The sequence below is a fragment of the Anopheles stephensi genome, chromosome 3 (genome assembly GCF_013141755.1).
Source record: "Anopheles stephensi strain Indian chromosome 3, UCI_ANSTEP_V1.0, whole genome shotgun sequence".
In the NCBI taxonomy this organism is placed as follows: domain Eukaryota; kingdom Metazoa; phylum Arthropoda; class Insecta; order Diptera; family Culicidae; genus Anopheles; species Anopheles stephensi.
The window spans coordinates 42,804,351-42,830,000 of NC_050203.1; the positions used below are offsets into that span (position 1 = coordinate 42,804,351).

Genomic DNA, 25,650 nt, shown 5'->3' on the forward strand with positions numbered 1-25,650 from the left:
AGCTTTGCCCGACGAACGAAGCGAAGCGAACGCAACGGTGCGTGGGATGATTTTTTTTTAATTCGTGCCGCGCCCTATCATCCGTCCGACCATAACTTCGAAATTTGTAATGAGCGTTGTGCTACCTATCTACAAGGTTTTAACCCATTTGGTTTACGATTTTTGCGTGCGTTTGTTTCGCTTTCCAACATGGTATGATGGTATGGTGATGATAAGCATAAAGTGAAAGCATAATACCGATATCAAAGTGTGTGTGTGTGTGTGGATGGGTGAACGAACACATTACGTGTAGTAGAACGGGGGTAAGTATTGGGGAATAATTGGCTGCATTTGCTGTGACACATTAAGCAAACCGTAGTTGAAAAAACGAAAGTCAGATAATGTGTCCATAAGTTGTGACCAAAAACCTAAATTTTCTCTACCTTTCGAGTGTGTCCTGTGTTGTAAGTTGTGAGCTTAAGCTGTCATAGGTACGGTAAAGTGAGCGAATGCATGTATGTGGCAGTGATCCATACGCATTAGTATTTTGTTTTGTTTTTTTTTACAAACGTATAAAGAGATACTTGTGAATTGTGTGGACTGTTGAGACTGAGGAGCGACTTCTAATCTGGCTTAAAACTGGCCTAGGCTATGCGTTAATGCGTGAAGATCCGAGCCACACCTCCAGCGGCTTAGCTGGAGGACCTTTAGCTGCTTTGCTTGCCACCCGCTGACCTAGCCTAAATATTCCTGATCCTGATTCACACACACACACACTCACACACTGCACCAGTGTGGTGGAGAAAATATGCTGATCTCTGCCGATCCGCGCTTTCGCTCCCCGCTCCTATCTGTGTCGTACTATGTTTGTTTGCTGTGCCTAGTCAGAAACGACACCATCGAAAGCATTTTACTTAGTTTTGTGTGTGAGTGTGTACTTTTTTTACTTTTATATGTTTTTTTTGTTTTTGTTGCATGTTTTAGTTTTTATTTAATATCACAAAAGCATTCTTATGAAGCAATCGGTAAAAATGGGAACCTATAAAGAAACTTTTTTTTTTGTTTGGTTTTCTTTTGTTAAGATACAGCAATTTTGCCACGCCTTTTGTCCCTTTTTTTGTTTTTGGTTGTGTGCCTGTGTTTTACACGATGCATACGCTTGTGTATAGCGCAGCCTTTGTTTTGTTTGTTTTTTTGGTTTGTTTGTTTTTTTTTTGTTTTTTGTTTTTACCAAGCTTATCAAATTGTTTGTTGCGCTCAAGTTGCATTTTTTTTATCCTTTCCCTTCCCTTTCTATCTTTTTGCTCATTTTCACTGTTGTCGCATTTTTGTTTTGCCTTAACCCACACCGGTTCTCTGAAAATGATTGATATTTAAGCCTGTGTTTTGATTAGCTTTTGCTGCCTACGATGCCCTCTATTCTAGGATTCATCTCTTACGCGTCCGATCATTAGTGTTTTGCTGTGTGTGAGTGAGTGTTTTTTGTTTTGTTTTGTTTGCTTAACATTTGTTGTATTATTCTTTGATACTCGTTAGCGTTTCAGTTGCGTTAAGCACCCCTTAATACTTCGAACCCCCAATGTTACATACTAAGTTAATAAGTCTCCTGCGCTGAAACTGACAGAAAAGAGGATCTTAACAAAACGGACTTTGGACACCTGCCCACCGCTTTCGTACGCTAAATGTGCAAGAAATTCGCCCTTTTTCCGTTTGGAAACAATAGCTAGTGTTTGTCTTATGTTATGTTAATGCTCTCCTTTCTTTAAATAACCTACGTCCGCCATTCGTCGCACTGCCAGCGCTCTTTCTTTATCTTATATTCAAATGCTGGCAATATTCGTTTACGTTAAAAAGCATTTCTAGAATGTTTTGAGTGTGTGTGTGTGTGTTTTGTAGAGTGGAAATGATTCTTTTTTGGTTTTTTTGATTATGAATCGGTGATCCTGTGTCATTGTGTCCTCTCGTTTTCTTTTATTTTTGTTAGTGTAAAAGCGAGTGTGTATGTGTGTGTGTATATGTGTGTGGGAGTGTGTTTTGTATAATTTACTTTCTTATTAAATTCAATAAGTTTAATCGTTACAGTTAAAGGCTCGCCCCGACCCCTCGCATTTGATTTTGTTTTTTTTTTCTTGTTGTGAGTTAGAGTTTGGTTTGCACTTCGATACAAATGATTATGCTTTTGTTTTCTTATAACCACTTTTTTGTTCACTTCATCATTCAAAATCATTTATATCTCTCATTCCTCATTGTTGATGGCTTTTTGATTGCACGCAGAAACATATTTTTAATGATATAATGGCCAAGCTGGATTTTGCTTTGCTAGTCTTCTGGCTGACAGATTTGGTTTGACGTTTGTTGTTTTCTTTAAGTGGTAGGTAGTAATAGTAGTAGCTTGTTTCTGTCCATGGATCGTTGTGGAGCGCTGGTTCCAAGATTTCAAAAGCGCGTTGCAATTTATTTGTTTCGCTTTCGCAGAATAACGTAGCAGAGGGTTTTACTGATAAATACTGTCAGGATCCATGCATAAAGAGTAGGAAGGTAGTGCTCGTGTGCCAAACAGGATTCCTGCGCCCAAAACTGGCCACAGCGGCTCCCTTTGCTCTGGTTGACATCGCAAGTGTTCAAGCATTTTAAACCTACGGGTTCATTGCACGCACACACAGGCGTTTTCCTTTTGCGGGCTTTGCACGGCTTTCCTCAAACATGCAGAGGATGTCGCGCCCTTTTGATCAAGCATTCACGCGCAAACATCGCGTGGCACTTTGTTTTTGGTTCGTTTGATTAACTGACCACTGACCATGTGTTATTGATCGAGTATGATCGATCGATAGTGGATCATCATCATCATGATCGTCGTCGATCAAGAGTAACGATGTGGGAAACGTCATATATCGTTGGCAAAACGGGACAAAGGAAACAACATGTCCAAGAACTGCAATAAACGATTACCGTTTATTTGTTACCGCTTTTGCCATTTCCGAGATTGTTAGACAGACAATGGATTGTTGGTGGCCTTCGTTCGATTGTTTTAAATCGTCTGGCTTATTCTGATGTTACAGAGCGTATTTTGCGTGAATGAAGAAAGACCTTATATATTGAACAAAATGTTAGTACAACACGTGTTTTAGCACAAAATGTGACAGCAATTCAGGAGCAATTCAAGCAGTGCTTTTTGTTTAACGCTTCAAGTGATGAACTTCTACAGCTTTGCAATCCGGCAAACGATGTCGTCCTGTGAACAGACATGTTGCGAAAAAATAGTTGGCTAGCCCAAACAAACAGCATCTGCAAATGCATGGGATTGAATTGGTTGCTCAAACAAAGGCTAGCAAAACGTTCGAGTTTAGTACAACGCTGACGCTGATTGGCTTAAGGTCCCTCACGTTTCCCGGAAACACTATCCATTGCGATTAATGTCACGATGCGCAGCGCGAGATTCCGCTGTTGGATTGGATTAATTGGATACGGCCATCCCCGCCTGACTGAATGTGCTCAGAGTGTTATCTGCACCAGCAAAACAATTTCTTTTGATTTACTTACGGCTATCCGTTTTTGTTCTGTTCTGTTGATTTGAAGAGTAGTTGTTGATGATGTCCGGTCGATTCGATTGACCTGACCATTATGTACACGTACATACGGTTTGTTTGGAGAGAGAGATTTTGACGATTGTTGGTTTTGTAGTTCCATCTTACATGTTTCATGCCATTTTCAAATATTATTTCTGCCGTGCTTCGGAATCTGAATCCGAGAGAGGGGGGCGAGACCTGGCTCAGACATCTGCCGTTCGCGATGTTATGCTGGGAGATCGTGAATGTATGACGACGCGGTGACCGTTCTTGGTCACGAAGCCGTCACTCTCCACCAGAACGGCCGTCTGGCGGCCTTGCGGATCGCCGTTATTATCCGGTGATTCCTTTGATGATAGACTATGTTCCATTACACCTACGTTAGCCTGAGATCCGCCGAGAATTCCTTTACTTTTACCACTACCGGGGGTGCCGCCACCGCCACCACCACCTATGCTGCCTCCGGCGATCTGGCTCCCATTGTCGCCACTACCTACTGCCGCTCCGCCACTACCATCGTTATCGTTACCGTCGCCACCGTCGTTTCCGTTATCACAGGCATCTATTTCAAGATCATCGCCGGAACCGTCGGTTCCACCGCCGTGACGCTGCTTGTAGCGTTTCCAAGCGTGCTGTATCAACCGGGCACAGTACTCCTCGCGCTGTCGCCATAGCGTGGACGAGACCGGCTCGTAGCCGACCTCGTCCGGACGCTGCTGCACCTCACCCAGCTCCGCCGTCTCCTCGATCGGATTGCCTTTCCGCGCGAAAAAGTCCTTCGTTAGTGCGTCCAGGATGTCCACGCAGAACATCATGTCGCCGCGGCATATGGGAATATCCATCGAGATGATTTTGTAGCGATTCGGTTTGTGTATTTGCAGGGGCGGTTCCAGCACGTCCAAGAAGTCGGACAGCTGATCGTACCGGACGTACTGAGTACCGTCCGGATCGAACTGCTGCCAGATTTCATAGTACATATCGTAGTCGTCGTCGGTCAAGCCCTCCTGCACGTCCTCCGTCGCTTGGGAATAGTTTTCGAGAATAACAGCAATGTACATGTTGATGACGATAAGAAAACTTATCACTAGATACGCTAGCAGGTAGGTGATGCCGATCGTCGACGAACCACAGTTGCCCGGGTAGCCCTTATCGTTGTCCGGCGGCAGACAGTCTTCCTCGTTGATAATGCCATCCAGCACGCCATCCCACCCGGCCGAGGTGGACATCTGTTGACAAAAAAAAAAAGTCGACGTGAGGTTGGAACCGTCCACGATCAGCAGCAACTGCCCATCGCCCGAGCTCAAGCTCACCTGAAACAGCAAAATCATGCTCTGGCCGAACGTTTTAAAGTTGTACACATCGTCCAGACCACTCTTATCCTTGACGTGCATAAAGAATGACATTCCGAAAATGGCAAAGATGAACATCACCAAGAACAGCAGCAGGCAAATGTTGAAAAGTGCAGGCAGCGACATAGCTAACGCAAACAGCAGCGTCCGTATACCCTTGGCGCCCTTCACCAAACGCAGTACACGGCCCACCTTGGCCACACGCACGACTCGCAGCAGTGTCGGAGATACAAAGTACTTTTCAATAATGTCACTCAAGACAAGACCTGGAAGACACACACACACACAACATGTTAGGACAACGTGGTGCACCCGGCAGATGAGGTCCGCCACTCACCTAAAATAGATAGAATGACTACCACGAAATCGAACAAATTCCACGGCTCGATAAAGTAATGGTAGCGTAGGGCGAAAATCTTCATCAAACATTCGCTGCTGAAAATGCAAATGAAGATCATGTTCAAGTAGTCTAGCACCGCGCTGAACGTTTCTGATTGTTTGTAGTGATCCAGCGTCATGGTTAACATGTTGAAGCCGATGAACAACATAATGATCATGTCAAACTTCTTGTTCGTCACAATCTCGAACACTATTGCTTGCGGACGCCACTGTAACGAGACGGGACGGGGGAGATTCGATTAGCGTGCGGCAATGCCGAGCAGAAGGCAACATTCAAATGCACTCACCCTCGGTCGTGGGATTGCCTTGAGAGGTTTCTTCGATCCCATCTTCTTCATCGCGTTGTAGTACTTTTTCTGATCCTCCGTCATGAACATTTCCAGCGATCCTCCCGCTTTCTTTTTCTGCTCGTTGAAGTTATCGATAATCACACCGATGAACAGGTTCAAGGTGAAGAACGATCCGAAGATGATGAAGAACACAAAGTACAGATACATGTAGATGTTCGTTTCCCGGATGGGCTGTTTGCCGACCTGTAACAGAAACCGCAAAAGCAGGACCGTCAGCAGAGCTCAAACACCGCGCAACACTCCATTTGCTGACGGATACTCACATCGCGCGAATCAATGGCATCGTTCATGATCTGTATCCATCCTTTGAATGTCGCTACCTGAAACAGACACAGGTACGCTTTACCGACGTGATCGAAGTTCATCGGCGAGTTTTCCCAGGTATAGTTTTCGGCCTTGCACGCATTCACGTCCGGTATAATTTCGTGAGGTAATGTTGTTTTGTTCTTATCCACACACTGCAAGGGAGGGAGAGCAGATGGATTAGCGGGACAGTGTCACGAAACGAGGTGAGAGTAGAATAGCGTCACCTTGAAGTATTTTCCAGCAAATAATTGCACCCCCATGATAGCAAAGATCAGCCAGAATATCAAACAAACCAGCAGCACGTTGAAGATGGACGGTATAGCCTGAACCAATGCATTCACGACGACCTACGCGTTACGCGATCGTTTCGATAATGCACATGGTTTGAATGATACGAAGGAAAAATCGTTAATATTAAAAGGGCAATAGGTAGTGCTAGCAAAATTCTGAATAAAGTTTCTATGTTTGAGTTGACTGTTTTATTTGCGAAAAGGAACAACTCTGCCTTTCCCTAGACAATGCCGTTGAACACCAAACGCACAGTACAATGATGCAAACAGCCGATGTGTAAAGCGTCTATTCGTTTCAAATTTTCAGCATGCACACAGTTCTTTGGAGTACTTCCGATTGTCTCTTTTTGGCCCGATGACCTCTTAGCTCTGGACCGCCATGGCTTGCTAAATTTAATGATACCATGAAGTTGGGTAGTCCCGGTGTTTGTGAAGAACTGTGCAAGTACTGAAAGCGTGAAACGTTTTAGGTAAAGCATGCAAGCGCGACAAGTGTAAGGCTGATGAGCTAATGGGCACACCGTTACGGTAACTGAAACTGAAAAAAAGAAGGACTGCATGGTTTGGTGTTATGCTGAGTGCGCTGTGCGCTTGACAGCGTTTCCGTGCAACATTCAGTGTGCCTGTACTTCATCGTATGTACCATGCCAGTAGATATGTACATGATTGATAGGTGATGTACAACAGTGCCATGCCAGTTTACGCATTTTATTTACAAATGTACTAAAGCAAATTAAACGTGACACTAACTAGCACAAACGTAAAGAGAGGCATATAATCAAACGGATGGAAGCGAGAGATACGGCTATGAGGGAGAAGGAACCACTAATCCTACTCATGAACAGATTCAGATGCAACGTGATATAGTAATGGCCATAACTAGAGCGCCAACCCAATGGAATCTCATTTGAAAGTAAGAACAATCTACTTCGCTGGTATGATTGAAAATAAATAACTAACACCATGTAGGAACAATCTAGAGAAAGAGAGAGAGAGAAAGAGAGAGAGAGAGAGCGAGCGAGCATTGCTAGCATAGCGCGCAATTCGCTTCATAATGATGCTTCATACTGGGGGTTGATTGCATTGAACTCAAATGTTAGTGCAGATCGATATGTATATATGTTTATGTAGAATGGCTAAGTTGCGCTAATTTGATGCTTGCTCGGAAAACAAAACTAATGAGGAGTAAGGTTGGAAAATGCTTTGAAATTACGTACCCTCATTCCCTGCATACGGGACATGGCACGTAGCGGTCTCAGAGCTCTAAGAGTTCGCATGGTTTTGAATGCTTGAATACCACCAGCTCCACAAAGTGAAGCAACGAAGTTTATTAAAGATACCTAGGAAGATGGCAAGGGTCATATCATCACTCGAGTATTTAGTGGCTGAAGGTCGTAACGGTTGAACTGTAACCACCCGTAACGTTCGTTGTCTCCATATGATTGAGCTACTTCTTTTGTATTGTTTTTTTGTTTGGTTTGATGATGATTGTGTGTGAAACATTGTGTGTTGACAACAGATGAACTGAAGGAATTTTATTTGAGCGTTGCAATTTACTAACTGTTGATTGAAATTAATTCTTTTCCACAAATAAACAAGACACAAAGTGATGAGCTCGAAGTGGTTCGGAAACCACAAGAGTGCTTCTATATATTGAACTCTTCAAGATTCTAGTATCAGCAGAACGAGACTTGCTCATGTTGTTAGCGGCCATTTTGTTACCTACCACCACACATTCGAACAGTAAGTTGACGGTTTGTACGAGTATTTCTCCCTTTCAGTGTTTGTAAAAGAATACGAACAAAAAAGGTTATGAAACCAAGAGAAAGAACAGAAACAACACAACATACACAAAAGTGACATCGATACATACTAAAGCGGTTGTTTTGTATCAGCATCAGCTACATGTAATAACACGCACAGCAGCGTCTAAAAGGCACGACAGATCGCTTGGAACAGATCGGCTTTTAAACGTATTCTTGCCCTGGCGCTTGCCAGCATAGCGTTTGCAGAAAGAAAGGGGCTGGATCTCAGTGTATCACCACGCACAACATTCAACATATCATTCCTTACCAGCGGTTGATCCTTATTTTAAATTCTGAACCCTATCAATTCTGATCTGTTCTCCCCTCCCAAAAAAAAAATGCTCTTGAAACTGCTAGAGACCCAGATCAGCTTTCAGCTGTGCAAACATAACTTCAATTTTGTAATTGTAATTTGTAAATATTGTTCAGTTGAAATAAAAAAAAGAAAATATTCTGTTCTATCATGAAAAATCTGGCTATCAGACAAGAAACCTCCAATAAGTGATTCAAACCAAAGAAGTCACAAACAAATAACAATCACGAACGATGCACCTTTGCTAAGGCTTTCAAATTCAGACGCCTCATTATTCGGTTGATTCCTAGCGACACGATCAACTTGCAACACAAACACCGGAAGCTAAAACACAAAACGTACAGCGTAAAAACCAAACGCAACCAGACACGCTTAAAACAGATGCTCAATTTGTTTGGTTGTTTGTCATTTACAACGGTTTCCAATCTGATAATCCCTTGCCAAAGACAAAGAGGACGTTTTTCGTAGCAAACCGTAAACGATTACACCGCAATTGATGTTGGATGATTTACAAAGGTAAGAAAATTGTACAACTGCACACCTAAGAAGACAACTCCTATGTATGTACTATAAAGTGGCTTTGGTTATACTAAACATCGAATATTACACACGGTAGACCAGAGAAGCTGCATTAAACTGTGTTGTTTAATTGCATGTAAACCAGCAACGTGAACAAAGGATAGATAGATAGAAGATTGATTCTTTGGACAAAAGGATTTTGTTTTTGTTTGTTGAAGAGAAATACAGCACACGTCTATACAAACATAGAGAAGACTACAAGGAAGAAATAGATAACAAATCGTGTTTCGCCAGCTAGAATGTAGAAAGTTTGAAGGAAGAGCAAGATAGCTTCCACGAACAATGTCACTGCACACAGGTGGTACACCATCAAAGGCCGTCGGAGGTGGTGCCTCCTTAGCAATCGATGCGTATGCAAGTAAACCAAGACGCTTGGTACTTACTCTCATACCCTCCCAGCGTGATACGGCACGAAGCGGGCGTAAGGCACGCAGTGTACGCATTGAACGGAATGCTGGAATATCGGCCGCTCCGACCCAGATAGCGGCAAGGTTTATCAGCGATAGCTAAGGGGGAAAAATCATTGAACGGAGGAAAAGAAAGGACTAATGAAACACAAATCAACTAAAGATAATCAATCGGACGATCGTCTTCACAGACTTCACCTTGCCTGAACGCACATCACGCCTGATCACATGTGTGTGATCTTACTTAACTTAGCTAATAAAATTGTTCTCGAGTGTCACAAAAAGCTTCGTGAGTTAGGTCACTCATTCCTCTATTCGTACAGTATAATTGTGTGAGCAGTTCGCGTGAATCGTTAGTATGATTTTTGATGGACGATGATTGAGAAATGCGTGATATGGAGATAACAGAACTCATAGGAGGGTCCAGTCAATGGGTTTGAACGACGCGCAGGATACTCACCATTACGATAATAAAATCAAGCCAACACCAAGCATTCGTAAAGTATACTTTAAAACCTAAAGCTAACCATTTGATTAACATCTCTAAAAAAAATATCACTGTGAATATTCGGTCCATATAATAAAGGATATCTTGAAGGATAGGGCGCTGCGGAAGATGTACATCCTCCAGTGCCTGACAGAGAGAGATATAGAGAGAGAGAGAAAGAGAGAGAGAACATATGTTAATCGTTGGACTGAGGCTTATCGCGCCATCCGTACTTACCAAAGCTAAGCTACTAAGCAAAATCATAGTAATTACAGCAGTCTCAAAGTATTTGTTCTCAATCAGCTGGAACGTTTTGAGACGCAAATTGCCCCATCCCTGCCAGAACGGAGCATCGTCGTCTCCGGCGAGAACCGGGAATTTTTTGTAGCAATTATCCGGACAGCAGTCAGCCGGCGAATCTTCGATTACTTCATCTTCCTCGGCGTGAATGATGAGCTCACCATCGAGCGGACCTTCCTCGCCCTCGCCTTCGTCGTCGAGTTCTGTGGAAGAGCGGAGAAGGGGCGCAAGGGGGTTAGCAACCGTCAACCGTCATGCGTCATCGTGGTGGTGAGCCTACCTTCGTCAATTCCTAGATCCTCCTTGCTGGCGTCACGTTTTTCTTCGCCCTCCATCGTTTCGGCGCTGCCTTTGTGGCTTTCGTCCTTGAATGGGCGATTTTTGTGACTGCCATAAGATTTGATACTGGCAGTATCATCGTCCTGCAAGGACACGCCTCTATGATTCAGTTCATGTTCTAATTTATTATCTTGATGATTACTAATAGAATTGCCTATCACCTAATTATCAAGACATAATACACACATAATGAGATTAATGTTTTGCTTGGCAGCTTCAAACTGTTCATGTTCAGAAAGGTGAATGAATGGAAGGTGAGCGCGAAAACTGGTGAGGTTGCAGGTACATTTGAGTAAAACAGAAGGTGTCGTAGTTTTTTCCCAATGGAATTATGGTATTGAATTTTAAATACTTAATCCGAACTTAAACAAACAATCAAACTAACGAAACTAACGAAAAAAATGGATGAATGCAAGAGTGCGCCATTAACGGGGGGAAAAACGGTGGTACACGTACCTTTGAGTTGTTCATGATCTGCTTATTCTTCTTGGCTTTGTTCTTCAGATCACCGTGGATGGTGAATTCCATGCCATCGCCTATCGCCACCTCCAGCTGGTTGTGCTCCTTGATTCCCTTCTTCAGCAGTCCATCGGCCAGTATGTCATCTGGAGTGAGTTCCAGCTCATTTTCACCATGCTCTGCAGATATACATGGACATACTCCTTTGCCTAACGTACGTGTTTTTTGTGTGTTTGTTTGTGTGTTTGTTTGTTTGTTTGTTTGTGTGTCATGATTCAGTTTCCATAATAAAGGGCACGTGATTTGCGCCATATCGAATCGGCGGTGGGTTTCGCGATCATATGTTGTTGCACATGTTACCATTGATACAATATCATTTCAAATTATCCGTGGAATCCAGAAAATTTTTCCAATAGCACAAGCGTATCGGGTGTGTCAAAAAGCCGTCAACACAGCGTCGGAAAAGTTATAATTGAAACAGACGAATCGAAAGAAAAATCGATACAGTTGGATTAAGAATCGCTTGTAAAGGCACGCAAATATTTTGAACATCAGAACACATACAGACACGCACGCAACACACAACCGTCAACACACAACAAAGAAATGCAAACAACCGGGTTTCAATGCAAACAACGCCAAATGTCTACTATCACTGTACGATATCCACAATCAGGAACGAAACAACAAGCGTTGCAGGACACATAGTTGGGTAACAACAACAGTAGGGTAAATGTACAAAACACGAACAATACATAAAAGAGTTTTCTGTACAAAACATCCGAAGAGGTGTGGTATGTCGGTATTTTCCACAAGCTATCACCAACAGAAGGCTAAAGCGCCGGGAACAATATTCAGTTTCTTTCGATTATTCTACTAGCTCGTTAGAATGCTGGTTACTCTAGTTGAGCAAAATTTTGATGTGGTTGGGATTCGCTACAATCGAATGTCGAAAAGCTACCAATAATTGCCGAAACTGCTATCCGATTTCTTGTTGTTTCCTTGTTTTGCGAAGTACCTGTTTATACATGTTGGTAGCAATGATTTAACACACAAACTTATGAACAGTAAGGAACAGGCTACAGCTTATTAGATGATTTGAAACTGGGAGCTATTTCAGGATGCAACCTAGCTTGTTCTCCTGCCAAACACCTTCAGTGTTCAACTCAAATGCATCAAACTCCGGAAACGTGATTATACTCATTTACCACACACTAGAAGCGTATCCTAGCCATTTATCTAGGATTGTCCCTTTTGAAATGATTTTATACTATTACAAAGGTACGGGACATCACACGAAGAGCGTAAGTCAGACACGTAGGAACGTTGTTTTTTTTGTCGATGTTCTTCTGCTTCATAACACACAAACATGGTATTTGGCATTACATGGTACATTACTACGAGACTAGCAACATATGATGTAAAGCCCAGTTACTACATTCGGAAGAAGGGTAAAATCCACTCGTAACAAAAGCAATGTATCTACCACAACATAAAAAACAAAAAGAAAAATACTACTGCTTCTAAAAATAGTATTTTTGAAGCTATTTGACAGACACCGCTTATGTGCTTTTTCTTTGGCCCAACGACCTATTAAGGTCATATATGACTGCCATTTCTGTCTCACTAGACCGTTATTGTTACCGCATAGTTGGATAGACAGTCCTCACTACGGAAGAACTGTCCGGATGGGATTTGAACACCGGTCCTGCCGTATTAAGACCGGCACCGTTATCGCGTCTACCACCGCACCGCGACAGATACAGCAAAGAAAATTATATCAATAACCAAAGTCAGCCAAATAAAGATACTTATTACTCATCAATGATCTCGTATCGGTCAAATAGCTCCATAAATTATCAAATTTAATTGCAACGGGTTGTGTTTTGTTGGACTCTCTCTCTCTCTCTCGCTCTCTCTCTTTCTCTCTCTCTCTCATACTACGCTACAGTGGGTAACACAAAATAAAACGTCTATACATTAGTCAGACACACTAGCGCTAAGGTTGGTAGCGGTAAGGTGAGTGGATCTTAACCGTTCTCCCTACGACAAAGTGCGATGGATGCATTGCTTGCTTACCTGTCGGTTGTACGGATGCAATTTGACTGGTCAATTTATTTTTCACAAACTTAAGCGCGTTCGCCACGTTCATCTTGATCCAGTTAGAAAAGCGCGAGATTCGGTTAAACGCTTCCGCAATCTTGTTGGTCTCGTTGTCGGCCGTCGGTGCGGACAGCGATGAAGAACCGAAATTCGACAAAAGCAAGGCTAAGAAAAGGTTGAGAACCTGCGCAAAAGAGAGAAAGAAAGAAAGAGAGAGAGAGAGAGAGAGAGAGAGAGAGAGAGAGAGGCAGAGAGTAGTTATTTTTGGTACTACTGCACTGGTCTGGGTTGCACACGATCGCGATCGGAAAGTAAGTTACTTACGACTAAATTTCCTATCACTACTGTAGCTAGGAAAAAGGGTATGCACGACACGTCACCGACAAGCATACAGTCCCACATGGACTCGATCCATTCGCCGCACAGCACACGGAACACAATCATGAAGGAGTGCATGAAATCGGTAAAATTCCATCTTGGCAGATCATGGTCCGGGAATCGATCGACATTATCTGCAAGTAAATTGCGTTGCACAGAGGCAGAGAGAAAGAGAAAAGACAGACAAACGATACACGGATTAGGGTACGCCACTTTCGCCAACACCCGTCATACATACTAAAGCGATCGAACTTGCACTTGAAATAGTAAGAATCGGCGTGGAGAAGCTAGCTAGCAGACTTGCTGGTTATGGAGGCATAAGGGAAGCTGTTTCTAGAGCTCTTTTTTAACTAAAAGCTTTAGTTTGCTTGTCATTTTTCGCTTTTGCATACAATTTTGTACAAGACAGCAACAGTCTTGCGAAAAGTCTAAAACTTGTTCATTTTGCAAACTCAGAACAGACATACCAAATGCAAGAAAATAACGGCTGATTTGAAGAAATGACGTTAGAATTTCAATTCTTTTCCAGGGAAAAGGGGAAGACAGAGACCAGATGGGTAATGAAACGACAGCTCAATGTTGTAGTTTGGGCAAACGGATCAGCGCTCCTAGATTTTCTTACAAATGATACACAGTCAATATTCACAACATTTGGTTTGCAAGCCACGTATTGGCGTAACATGAAGCATTAGGGATAAGAAACAATGGATATTGTACGCTAAATACTCTACCTTTAAGTAATGCACGGTTTCGCGTTGCGTACAACCGTATTTGAACCTTATACAACTACGATGAGAGTATTATTTTGGTAAAGCGTAGCACAAGCACCCTTCCGGTTATTACACTATGCTATATCTGCTCGGTGTACGTAATCTACACTACCACCGGCCAAGATACCATTCACAGTCAACTATTGCTCATGCTCTTCGAATCAAACGACTAGGTTAGTTTAGTGTGTAGCATTATTACACAGGCTGATATGGTGCGAGCGAATTTCGCCCCTAAGGATTGCCCTGTTTTTCGACGCGATTTATGGTAGTGGCGGTGGTCTCAAACGATGTTTTCAATGTTTTCAATCACAAAGTGATGCACTATATGCGCACAGACATTGCAGGGCTCGCTACTTACCGACATAGTTCTTTCCGAACAGCTGCATTCCCATCACGGCAAAGATGAAGATGATAATGCAGAGCACGAACGTCAGATTACCTAACGCTCCCATCGTTCTGCCCATGATGGAAATGAGTAAATTCAGCGTTGGCCACGATTTGGCGAGCTTAAAGACTCGAAGCTGTTGTTGAGTGAGTGTGTGTTTTTGTTATGTTTTGCGTGTAACGTTTAAAATTTGGAGACGGGCGTTTTGCGGTTTGGTGGTTTTGAGTTGATGATGCATTGGTTTTGTTTTAGCAGTTTAAGAAGTGTGTAAATATCATACGGTTTATGTGAGCGAAAACAGAATCATGGAATAGAAAAAAGAGAAAAAAGAGAGATAGTAGAGAAAATTGGCAAGTAATAGTAAGCGTACGATTTTGCTTTAACGGATTAGCTTTTTGTCTATAAATCCGATAAAGTAGTAGTAGTAGTGGTAGTGGTAGTAGTAGTGGTAATAGGTCGATGGATTGGCGGCCCTCTATGCGGCAAACCATTGGTTCTGGAATAACTTTTGTGTGTTTGCGTCGAGTTAGCCCTATCATGCTGTTTCATCTAACACATCCACTATTTGCTATCGAAGATTTCTATGATCGTACCATCATACGATCTTTATGCTACTGCCTCGCTAAGCGATCAGCAACTCTAGGTAATACGCTATTGCAAGTATTTTTAATGCTGCTAATGCTGCCGACGTGTTCATACCCAAACGGACATTATCAGTGCCTTGTAGCTAGGAAGAGTTGTGCAAAGTTGAGTATAGGAGTATATCGTAGCATTGTAGAAGCAATGGATAGAGACAGTACGGAAATGCTTCACACACTTTGTGCTACCAAGAGCACATCCAGCAATACATTTGGGTAACAATCAGTTATTAAAATTATATGAAACTTATAACTTATTTTGCTACAAGTATTTGATACCGTAAAACATTAAGGACCAAACGCACCCTAGGACGTTTATCACTGAATGTAGGCTCTTGATCTGGCAAGTGTGAAAAGTGTGTGAACAGATCAATAGTAGTAGTAGTAGAAGTAGTAGAAGTAGTTTCATAGTTATCAGTTAGAAATTCATCAAATAATGTACGTCATAGGGTAAATGAAAAACAAAACTTAAAAAGTAGCTCTAAAGGCATATTGTTGAAAGAATGTTCAGCATATAGCAGAGAGGAAGAGAAATACAGATTGATAGAGAGAGAGAGAGAGAAAATGTAATAGTTAAGAAATGTAGAGCGGATCTTAAATCGAATATCCAATCTCCCAAGCACTCGAGGGCATTTCGCACACTACCTGTGTAGTTCTTGCCAAAAAGTTGCATCCCCATCACGGCGAAGATGAAAATGATGATGCATAGGACGAAGGTCAAATTGCCCAATGCACCAACAGTGCGGCCCATGATGGAAATAAGAAGATTCAATGTAGGCCAGGACTTTGCCAGTTTGAACACTCTTAGCTGTAATTGCAAGCGTATCAGTATTTCAGAATGGGCGTTATAACGTGACGGTGACGGTGGAAACGAACGAATCTTAGATTTTTTTTTTGGCATTTTACATTTACATAGCAGCTTAGGTGGCCGAAGAACTGAACGCACTCCGAGTTCTGATGCGTGGATCACCGCTACGAGTGACTCTGTGTGCCGTATGACTTTGAAACAGCATTTTTGTTTGTCTGTTTGTTTGCTTGTTTAGATTAACGTTTGTTGGGGAGTGTGGTATCGGATGACCGGCCAACGGCCAGACGTCACCTGACACATCCACACGGGCAATACTTACCAAACGGAATGAGCGTAATACTGACAATCCTTGAACACCCTCAAGCCCCAACTCTAGCAGGGACAGTGCTACAATAATAAAATCGAAGATATTCCAACCCTCTTGAAAGTAGTACTTGGGGCTCATGGCAATTAGCTTCATTGTCGCTTCGATGGCAAAGGTCGCTGTGAAGAACTGCAATCAGAAAGTATCGCATTTAGTGCAGTTGACCAGAGCGCATCGCCCCCGGGTTTTTTGTTTTTTTTTTTTTTTTTGTTTTCACCCATCGTCCTCCAAATGTAACTACTGTGTAACGTCGGGAACGGGGTTTGAGTGGTGAGTCGATAGGGACACTTACGTAGTTGCCACTCTTGAGAGCTTTTTCCATGTCGGGATCCATATCATGATGATCTAACGCCATGAACAAGGTATTTACTACAATGCAGAGCGTAATGAACAGTTCCACGAATGGGTCGAACACAATGAAAGCAACACCTTCCTGAAATTTAAGCCAAACCCAACAACAGTCCCAGACGCAGAAAATGTCGATCATCTTCATCAGGAACTCGAGGGCCTTATCCTTGAACGTTGGGCCGTCCTCGTCGTCGTCCTCTGTGGGGAAGTAATAAACAGAGACTGAACATCGTAGGCGAGCATTAGTGCGAAGGGCTTTGACTCACTTCCAGTTGTGTTGTATTTGTCTTTTTTGTTTCATACGCTAATTAATGTCACTCGCAAGTGCAGCAATTTTAACTGGGCTTCTTATGCATGTTTGCGAAATTGAGAACATTTCTTTTGAGCCGATAGAATGTGCCTTAATGTGTGTGCGTACTTTATGTGGTGCGTCAAACGCTTTCCCACATAAAATATGCTGTCGTTTTTGCGATGACTATTCTAGCATCTAGGCTAGCAAGCATGAAATATGACCTCGGCAAAACTGCTCCCAACTAGTTAGATGTGTGTTCTGATTGTTTCTGTTTTTGTTTCGGCAGTTAATTTTAACGATTGGTGACTGAAGCAATTTATTCGTTTATTTTTATTTATTGCTTTCAGGTTTTGAGCTAGACAGTGCGCTACGGCACAGTACAAATCGTTTGATAAATGAGGCTTATTGTCTTTTCGTGTAGATACAGTTTGTGATCGAGAAATTGTTCCAGTCCTAAACCAAATCGCTAAAATTAAGCAATCACACTATAATGCTAGACAGTGCATTCAACTAAGATCGTATTCCAAGTCAAGCATAAGCTGATTGATTGGCTGATAAGTTACTACTTGCTTGTAATGATTTTCCACACTATAATGTGGCTAATCTTCATTAGCCGGTGAAATGTTTTATCAATTTCGTTTAGTGGAAGCACAGTTATCTATCCTGCTCTAAGGTGATGCTTATTACGACGTTGGAAGAATATCGTGCCGTAGTTCACACTTGCCCTTTCATTTGCGCATAGAAACATGTTCGTTTTCTATTATGTCGCTTGTTGCTGTTGGTGACAATTGGGCTACTAATTTGGTTCTACATTTCTATAAAAAGCGAATGTCGCCATGGTGATACAGCTTGCCAATGTATCTAAACCGCGTACAGGGTGAACTGTCAATCTCGAGTATAAAACAACCAATGGAATCGAATATCGTTAAGCCTTATGTAAGCCTTTTCTTCACAACTAAACGTAAGCTCATGCGCTGGTCTGTGTGATATGCAGAACCTTGCCACATGTGAGGTTTTCAATGCAATAGGAAATCCATTTAATTATTACGCGAAATATACCTCTACTTGCTTTTGAAGTACAGTATTTCTTCAATTCAAGTATTTTGTTGAGTTGAGACGTTCGATGAACAACGAAAGTAAATAAACATGCTTTTAATAATGATTCAAATAATTTTAATGAAAAGTGTAAAAACGATGAGGTACGTGAAAACAAAATTTGTTAGCTATAGTTGCTTTTTCTTTTTTTTTGCTTTACGTCGCAGCGTGGATTAAACTAAATATCTTGCTGCGTGTAATATTTCAAATTCATACCACTAGTTAAGTAGTTAAGCTCTACGCAAAACTATTATGCTACGTACTGTGAAAGGTTCGAACAAATAAATAACCATACGAAATCAAAACTATTCACACGAAAAGGTTATCTACACATTATCTAAAATACACACTACTGCTACTACTCTAGAAACTAGAACAATAAAAGTGTGCACAGACTACACGTGCGATACTATGCTATGGAATGTTCTATGGTATGGATTGTACTATGTTTGGAAGCTCTGCTCGACTTATGTTAACGATTGGGTTCTTACTTCATACTTCGTTCGATTTTCATTACCATGGAAGGCATTATTCATACGGAAAGAAATCTCATTATCGCTCCAAAAAAGATAAATAAAACACAAGAAAGTGGAGTCAACTAGGAGTTGTAAGGCTAGCAACAGATTAAATACACAATGATTAGTATGTGATCAGAATGATTTTGGTTGGGTTTTCTTTTGGGTTTGGGCACACATAATACAAAACAACAACAACAAAAAGAAACGAAAATCGGAACGTAAGTCAATGAGTGAAATGGAATCATTTATATATCTACAAAATTTGATACACTTCGTTAGCGCATAACGACACGAACACGAGGACTAGTGAAGGTAATGTAAACAAAACAAAAAACAGACAGTAGAAAAATCATTTCAAAGGTAGTGAATTTATAAGGAAGCCAAAACAACAGTACACGTACAAAAAATTACTCTCCGCTGAACTCTGTGGAGACAGCAACATCAAACGTGTCTCGGCTGTCTATTAACGTATTTAATTGCGGTGTACGTACTTAGAACTTCCAAATTGTAAAGTTCAGTACAGAACAACAATCACCAACAATTTTACATATTGGGCTACCTAGGACAATAGCTATTGGACTGTAGTACAAAAATATATTAGCTATGCTATGCTATGCGTAGTTCAGTTCATACACTTCGCCATACACAGTTCCTTAGACACAAATTTTACACCAATTGTATTTTGTACTATAACGTGCAAAAGTTCTAAAAAACATTATATTACACTTCAAAACAATCCTTCCTATCAAACGCCTTAGAAGGCTTCGTACACGTAGACATAATTTGTAGAAATGTTGTAACAAAAAAGTGAAAAATGAATTGTCTGCAAAAAATATATATATTACCCATCCACCAAAGACACCGTGTGTAATCTTTCAAGCAAAATAAAAAAAACAATCAAAAAACACCATAGTAAACACATTTATATTGTGTCTTAGCTGAGGGATCTGGAGTCCAAAACGTCAAGCCAAAATTCCTGCTTCCTGCTGGAAACACCAATGTCGCTCCAAAAGGATGGAGCCCGTTTTGGGAACGTCCAAAGGGAGTTAGCAGAAAAAATAAGCTAACTCATTTATAAACCGAAAACCGAAAACCGAAAACCCGATAGTGTGGATACACCAACGTATTTGACACAAATCAATCAATCGTGAAATCATCGTGAATACAATGTACATTGCGCATGTTTGAGTACAATGAGTGACATCTAGAAAATATGTTCGACGTTACCTCCGTGATCACTAGTTCTACTGTGCCGACCAGCAGCTTGCTCAATAATGTCGTTCAACACCATCACGTCTGGAATGAAGAAAGCATTGTTGAAGATTATGGATGCCCAACGGTGTGTGTGTCTGTGTGTTACGGTTTGCCATACCTTTCATATCTACCACGGTTTGGGTTTGAGCAGGTTCTATGAAAGGATTGTCGTTGTGTTTTATTTTGCCAGCATCGTCCGTGCAGTCCTGTGTCATGTCCTGCAAAAATCAGATGTTGCATTAATAAAAAAAAATCAGCAAGCAATCTGCAGCAAGCTTGCTACTCACGAAATCTCGCTGTCCTTTGTGGTTGGTATCGGCGTAAGATAAGTTGGTAGCATTCGGAGGGGGCACAATTGAATGGTTAGTGTTGCGTGCAGATCGATTCCGCAGACGGCTCTCCTTTGTCATGCCACCGAGCAGATCACCATGGGATGTGTACGAAATGCGCGATTGGTGTGAAGTGTACGACGAATGCCTTGAACCTGTCGGAACACAGCCAGCACCCAGACGGAACGGCGGTTGATAAATCCCGCCACCAGAACAGGAAAGACGCTCATTAGTAGGAGTTTTTGCAAGTCGCGATGCGTGAAAGCGAATGTGCGTATATGGATGATGTTTTGTTTGGTTTTGCAAACAAACAAAACTGCACTGCACTCATGATGCATGATGAAAGCGGTGTGATAAAAGATGAACCGAGGATAGGTCGAATGAAAACTAATAAGAATGAGTAATGTTCACCATCAACGTGAAAAGCTTCAATCGGAATTTGCACACGCGTTTTTAGTTTTTTGCTCAGTGAAAATGCGTTTTCTATGCGTTCGTTCGTGCTTGCATAAATCATGTACTACAGATATCAAAACTAGGAATGTTTTGCTGTTTTGCACTGCCAAAGCTTATGCTCTTGCCCGGCTGTGTATTGGTTGAGTTACACCAATTGACCGATCCTTCTTCTTGGCTTTGTTTTTGTACTGTGTATGGCACTGACCGCTACACAGTCGAGCAGGTGTATTTAATCAGAGTTCTGGACACTATAAAAATATTTTCCAATACCAATTCCAATCCCAATTGCAATTCTTTCTATTTATCTCTCTTGTGCCAATGACATGAATCTGCCGCTCTCATTACATTCGTAACGCTAACAGGTATACATGACCCTGGTGACAATCGTGCGTACTCTGTTGGACATTATGTTGGCAATGCTTTTGCTGTCAACTAAAGAAATGTAGGAAATGTTATCGCAATCCTTTTTTTATGGATGAAAACCCCATTCTAATGCTACAGTAAAGAGATATAAACAATTAGTATGAGTAGATTAGCTCAGTATGAAGTAAAGCTCAGACGTGGCTTGGAATGGACTGTAATAAAGTCGAAGGAAAATTAATTGTTGGCGATGGTTAAGAAAGATGGGAACGTGATAAACATGAGAGAGCGGAAGAGAGAAAGATAAGAGAGATAACGGGGAGAGGGAGCAATGGTCGTATGAATTTGAAGGAGCTATTTTTTTTATAGTGTACCTAAATTAGCATAGTATACTGGAACGATGATTGCACCATTTTCCTCCGACATCGGCGTGACCGCGTTGGAATCATCGGCGTACGGCAAATGTTCTTGTGCATCGAGATATGTTGAGAGTACCAGTGGTTTTCTATCGCTACCAGGTACACCAACGAAACGTCCTCTACCGTTACGTATCGTGAACTGCAGTCGGTACCGGATTGATGTTGATGACCGGTGGTTGGAAGCATCCACGCGAGCGAGAGCGATCGGTCCCGATGGTGAAGTCCGCCACGTAAGCAATGAATTTTGGAAGATAATTATGGAATAAAACGTATGGAACAAGGATCGATCGAGGAGCAGGAAGCAATTGTATGCCAATGTTGTTGGTAGAGAGTATATTATAGTGTGTGTGAGAGAGTTTGTGTATTGGAATGAGTTTTGTTTCAGCAAAATATGCATGTGTGTGTGTGTGTGTGGGGGGGGGGGGGGAAATAATATAACGGGGAAAAACCAATGTGTTAAATCAGTGTGCGATGAAAAATATAGAGAGAAAAAGAGAGAAAGAAAACAGAAAAAAGTATTGAAAAGACGATAAAGATCGATGATCGAAGAGGGGGAGGGGGGGGTTGGAAGAAGAAAACAGACAAAAAAAGAAGATAAATACTGGTAAACCAAACATTAACAAAACATGTGTGTTAAGAGAAAAAAAAACATGGACAAACTGAACATTGGTTGGTAGTGTAAAATGAAATGTCTAATCAACCTTATAATAGTAATAATAGAGGTGCATAACAAACGCAGAATACGAACGTAAACGTAGTAAATGTGGAAGTGCAATTTTGCGAATTGATTGTACCTGATGTGATCCTCTAGATCCTCTACGAAGATTAAATGGTGAACCGGGTAATGAAAGTGAAGCCTAAAAAGTAACAGGTTTTATTTGGTTAGTGTGTTACTACTGTTCAAGTTATTCAAGGGAGGATTGTATTGGTCTGACAATAGGCATTTTTCACTGCACGCTGCACTAATAAGGGACTAGTGGCATTTGTGGTAGGTTTTGCGTTTTTGCACAACAAGTTTTCTAGTACCGTTGTCACATCTAAGCTCAAATATATATAGATATATGTATATCACAAATTGTACCCTAGATGTAACAATGTGATGCGGTTTTTGTTAGATATTTCAAACTGATTTATAGACAGACATTGTAAGCCCCATGTCATACGTTTGAAAGGGTGGTTCAATACCGTGCTATAAAGACTGTAATTTGACTCGCTTGTTGTGTGTGTTCAATCGTCAGGCTAAGTTGTGTTAACCTGTTTTGATTGAAGTCATTCGGCGATTTTGTGATCATTGATTGAACGGAAATCATTACACAGGTAAGAGTGTTTCGTCAAATTTTCAGTATCAGATTTTGTGTTACAAGGTATAAAATCGGTGGCATCGGTTGTTACTACCGGAAGCTACATTAACAGGCTAGCTATGCGTAAACATGTGTATTTATATTCTTGAATCGAAAGCAAACCGAAACAAAAGTATAATCAATCAAGGGGAAATTTGTAGAGGAAAAAAACGTGAAATAAAGAGCAGCATCGTATAGGTATGTAGGTTATAAAATTCAAGCATGTTATTTACAGCCATGTGCCGCCCTTAGACCTACGCAAAAAAGCACACACAAAACGTAACGGAAGAGAAATAAGTTTTTGGTTCAAGTCCTCAGAAGAATGGTTGTACACCATTTGCATGAGAGCTGTATAATCAATCGTTTGCTGTGGTATTATCAGTTTTACACGAGTGATTAATCAAATTTTACATTCGCGTTATCGCTTTCATTACTAGTTTCGAATAAAATTCCGATTCAGTGCAGGAGATCCAGTTAAGCTCTTTTCTAAAGTCGATATGTGCTGTACCATTTGCATTGCAATGCTGATGCAAAAAGGGGCTGCCCTTTTTTTGGCTCAAAACAATTTATTGAATAAAACACAAAAATAACACCTTCTAAACGGAACTTTGCAAATTAAAAACCTATAACAAACTAAAGCCATTAACCTACCTTTTGAACAGTAGCGACCCCCTGACCCCCAGTGGTCGATTGTAGTTTGTGGCAATTCAACATTGTCATATGTTGGTTGGATGTTGTGTGTATGTGACGTGTACGAGGGTTGTTGTGTTGTGTAAACGAGTTACCGATGAGTTTTTGTGTGGGTTTGACAGATGGAGCGTAACAGTTGAAAATGAGAACACCGATTATGAATACTGGAGCACGTGGATATCGCGATGCATGATACAACAGCAACCATGAAATAAAGTGCCTCACAGTGTATGAGTTGTGTTGTCGAAACTCGAAAAGAAGAATAGCCGTTACAACCGTTTTTGAGGAAAAATAAACGGGAAAATGGGGATACCTTATCCTAAAGCTTCATTGCCACATAAGGCGCTCGTCTCAATCACTCTTTCCTATTGAGCAAGAAAAGCTCAGGCCCTAGATCAGGCATAACTTTTACCACCTCAGAGCACACCCTGATACCTAGTTATATTGTTGTTGAGTGTCTGCATGTCACCATGTTTTACGTGATCATTTGCAACAATCGCCAATTGGTAAAAGACAGATTTGACAAATATTCAGAAGAAAAGCCTCTGTGAAAATGAGGTATTACAATGAGGTGTTTTACAGGAAGCTCCTATCCGAAGGCCTGATCGTTTTTTTTTTTTGTGAGATACATTAAACAGCTTTACGGAAGTGTGAAGAAATAACTCAATTCTTTGGTTTGGAGCTGCCACATAGCCCAAGTAGGTCGTCTAAACATATCAACGGTTCACTGCTGAACGGTTCACCCATATTTGCCATTGCCAAGCAATGTAGCAATACACAAGTGTGTTTAAATGTGTTACAATCGAAACGGACTGTTCACACTATTTGAAATCTGCCCGTAGAGGATACAGTAGAGAGGATCATTGAAAACAATGTACTGTGTGATGTTGTTTGGATGAGTGTGAAGGATTGGCGCTTCATGAGTGCATCAGTGTGGGAAGAATGTGTTCAAACTGGCAAAAAATGCAACGTGTTAACTATAGCACACTGATAAAACGTAAAGGTAATGAATAACGTTTTGCAAAACTCAATAATGCAATATGGAAATTTGGAACGTAGATATCATTGGTCCTATACATGGTTATTCATCGAACACACCGAATCGTGAACTCACGAATACTGACTGTTTTTGAGCACTCTAGATGGGAGTGACTGATAGATGACAGAGTAGATAGGACAGATATCAAAACAAACGCAGAGTAAGCGGAGCACAAAAACAGAACATAAGGAAAAATTTATCTTTTGACACATATTGCACCAATGCTGGTCTCAAGAATGATCTGTTCGTGTGTGTGTGTGTTGCCAAGAATGTGTGGCAGATGCATTGAATAATGATGGTAGAGATGGTGTGATCTTGGGTATCTTGGATGTATCTAGTTCGTAACGGAGCTCGATGGTTCCATTGCAATAGTAGTAGTAGTAGTAATAGTAGTAGTAGTAGTAGTAGTAGCAGTAGTAGAAAAGTCTGAAGAACGAGTATAAGTGACTGTGCAACATAGCGGTAACATACTTACCGCGCTCACTTTACGGGCTTTTGCAGTGCCAGCTGCAGTAGCTGTTGGTGCGGTTGTTCTTGTGATTTCGCTCACCGACTCCAATCCTTCGCTTCTGATGGACATCTTCTCCTTATTGTTATCGTCGTTGCCCTTCTCCTGTCCGACGAACAACTCATAGCTGTGACAAGAGAAATCCGATGGGCTTTTTGCGATCTCTGGATTGGCCGCCGCCGCCGCAGCTGCTTGTTGTGCCTCAAGTTTAGCTGCCTTTGCTGCTGCAGCTTCTTCTGCCTCCTGCCGATCGGTCATGCCATCATGGTCATGGTTCATGGGGTATCACGCGTTTCCGACGTTTTTTCACAGTTGCGCGATGAAAATAAAATACACTGGTTAGTATCTGTTTGGAAACTGTTTGCATGCAATGATTGCATTCAACCGATAGTCTTTTGGAAAAAGGCATACTGCACGCACAACAATATTTACACACATTTCCTTTTTAACTATTGCCAGTTGGTTTGCTACCCTATCCTACAGCTGTGTCGGTTGGGTTTTTTTTTTAAAGATTTAATACAATGTATTCACTTCTCCTAAATACACACACATAGATCGATCGTTTCTATCCCTATATGCTTAATAGAGAATATTTCACGCCAAAATGTTAACTGGAACTGCCCTATGCCAA

The 25,650-nt window shown here is 41.5% G+C and overlaps 1 protein-coding gene across 50 annotated transcripts in view; it reads right to left on the reverse strand.

The window, feature by feature from the left end:
* Nucleotides 1–534: 534 nt before the first annotated feature.
* LOC118512426 (sodium channel protein para) overlaps nucleotides 535–25,650 on the reverse strand; it is a 43,292-nt gene continuing 18,176 nt past the window's right edge. For 10 of the 50 annotated variants that reach the window (XM_036056830.1, XM_036056844.1, XM_036056865.1 and 7 more), the window contains 22 exons: nucleotides 24,987–25,262; nucleotides 22,237–22,299; nucleotides 21,398–21,581; nucleotides 20,169–20,365; nucleotides 20,000–20,099; nucleotides 19,855–19,923; nucleotides 16,667–16,944; nucleotides 16,330–16,503; nucleotides 14,538–14,700; nucleotides 13,356–13,543; nucleotides 13,008–13,215; nucleotides 10,926–11,137; nucleotides 10,411–10,630; nucleotides 10,068–10,333; nucleotides 9,804–9,977; nucleotides 7,457–7,579; nucleotides 6,174–6,296; nucleotides 5,907–6,101; nucleotides 5,581–5,826; nucleotides 5,232–5,502; nucleotides 4,856–5,160; nucleotides 3,749–4,771 (listed from right to left, as the gene is read on the reverse strand). In XM_036056830.1, coding sequence (XP_035912723.1) covers nucleotides 3,749–4,771; nucleotides 4,856–5,160; nucleotides 5,232–5,502; nucleotides 5,581–5,826; nucleotides 5,907–6,101; nucleotides 6,174–6,296; nucleotides 7,457–7,579; nucleotides 9,804–9,977; nucleotides 10,068–10,333; nucleotides 10,411–10,630; nucleotides 10,926–11,137; nucleotides 13,008–13,215; nucleotides 13,356–13,543; nucleotides 14,538–14,700; nucleotides 16,330–16,503; nucleotides 16,667–16,944; nucleotides 19,855–19,923; nucleotides 20,000–20,099; nucleotides 20,169–20,365; nucleotides 21,398–21,581; nucleotides 22,237–22,299; nucleotides 24,987–25,262 — 5,058 coding nt within the window. Of the gene's footprint in view, nucleotides 4,772–4,855; nucleotides 5,161–5,231; nucleotides 5,503–5,580; nucleotides 5,827–5,906; nucleotides 6,102–6,173; nucleotides 6,297–7,456; nucleotides 7,580–9,319; nucleotides 9,443–9,803; nucleotides 9,978–10,067; nucleotides 10,334–10,410; nucleotides 10,631–10,925; nucleotides 11,138–13,007; nucleotides 13,216–13,355; nucleotides 13,544–14,537; nucleotides 14,701–15,847; nucleotides 16,011–16,329; nucleotides 16,504–16,666; nucleotides 16,945–19,854; nucleotides 19,924–19,999; nucleotides 20,100–20,168; nucleotides 20,366–21,397; nucleotides 21,582–22,236; nucleotides 22,300–24,986; nucleotides 25,263–25,650 lie in introns of all 50 variants that reach the window. The other 40 variants (XM_036056860.1, XM_036056869.1, XM_036056838.1 and 37 more) reach the window with 33 other exon arrangements.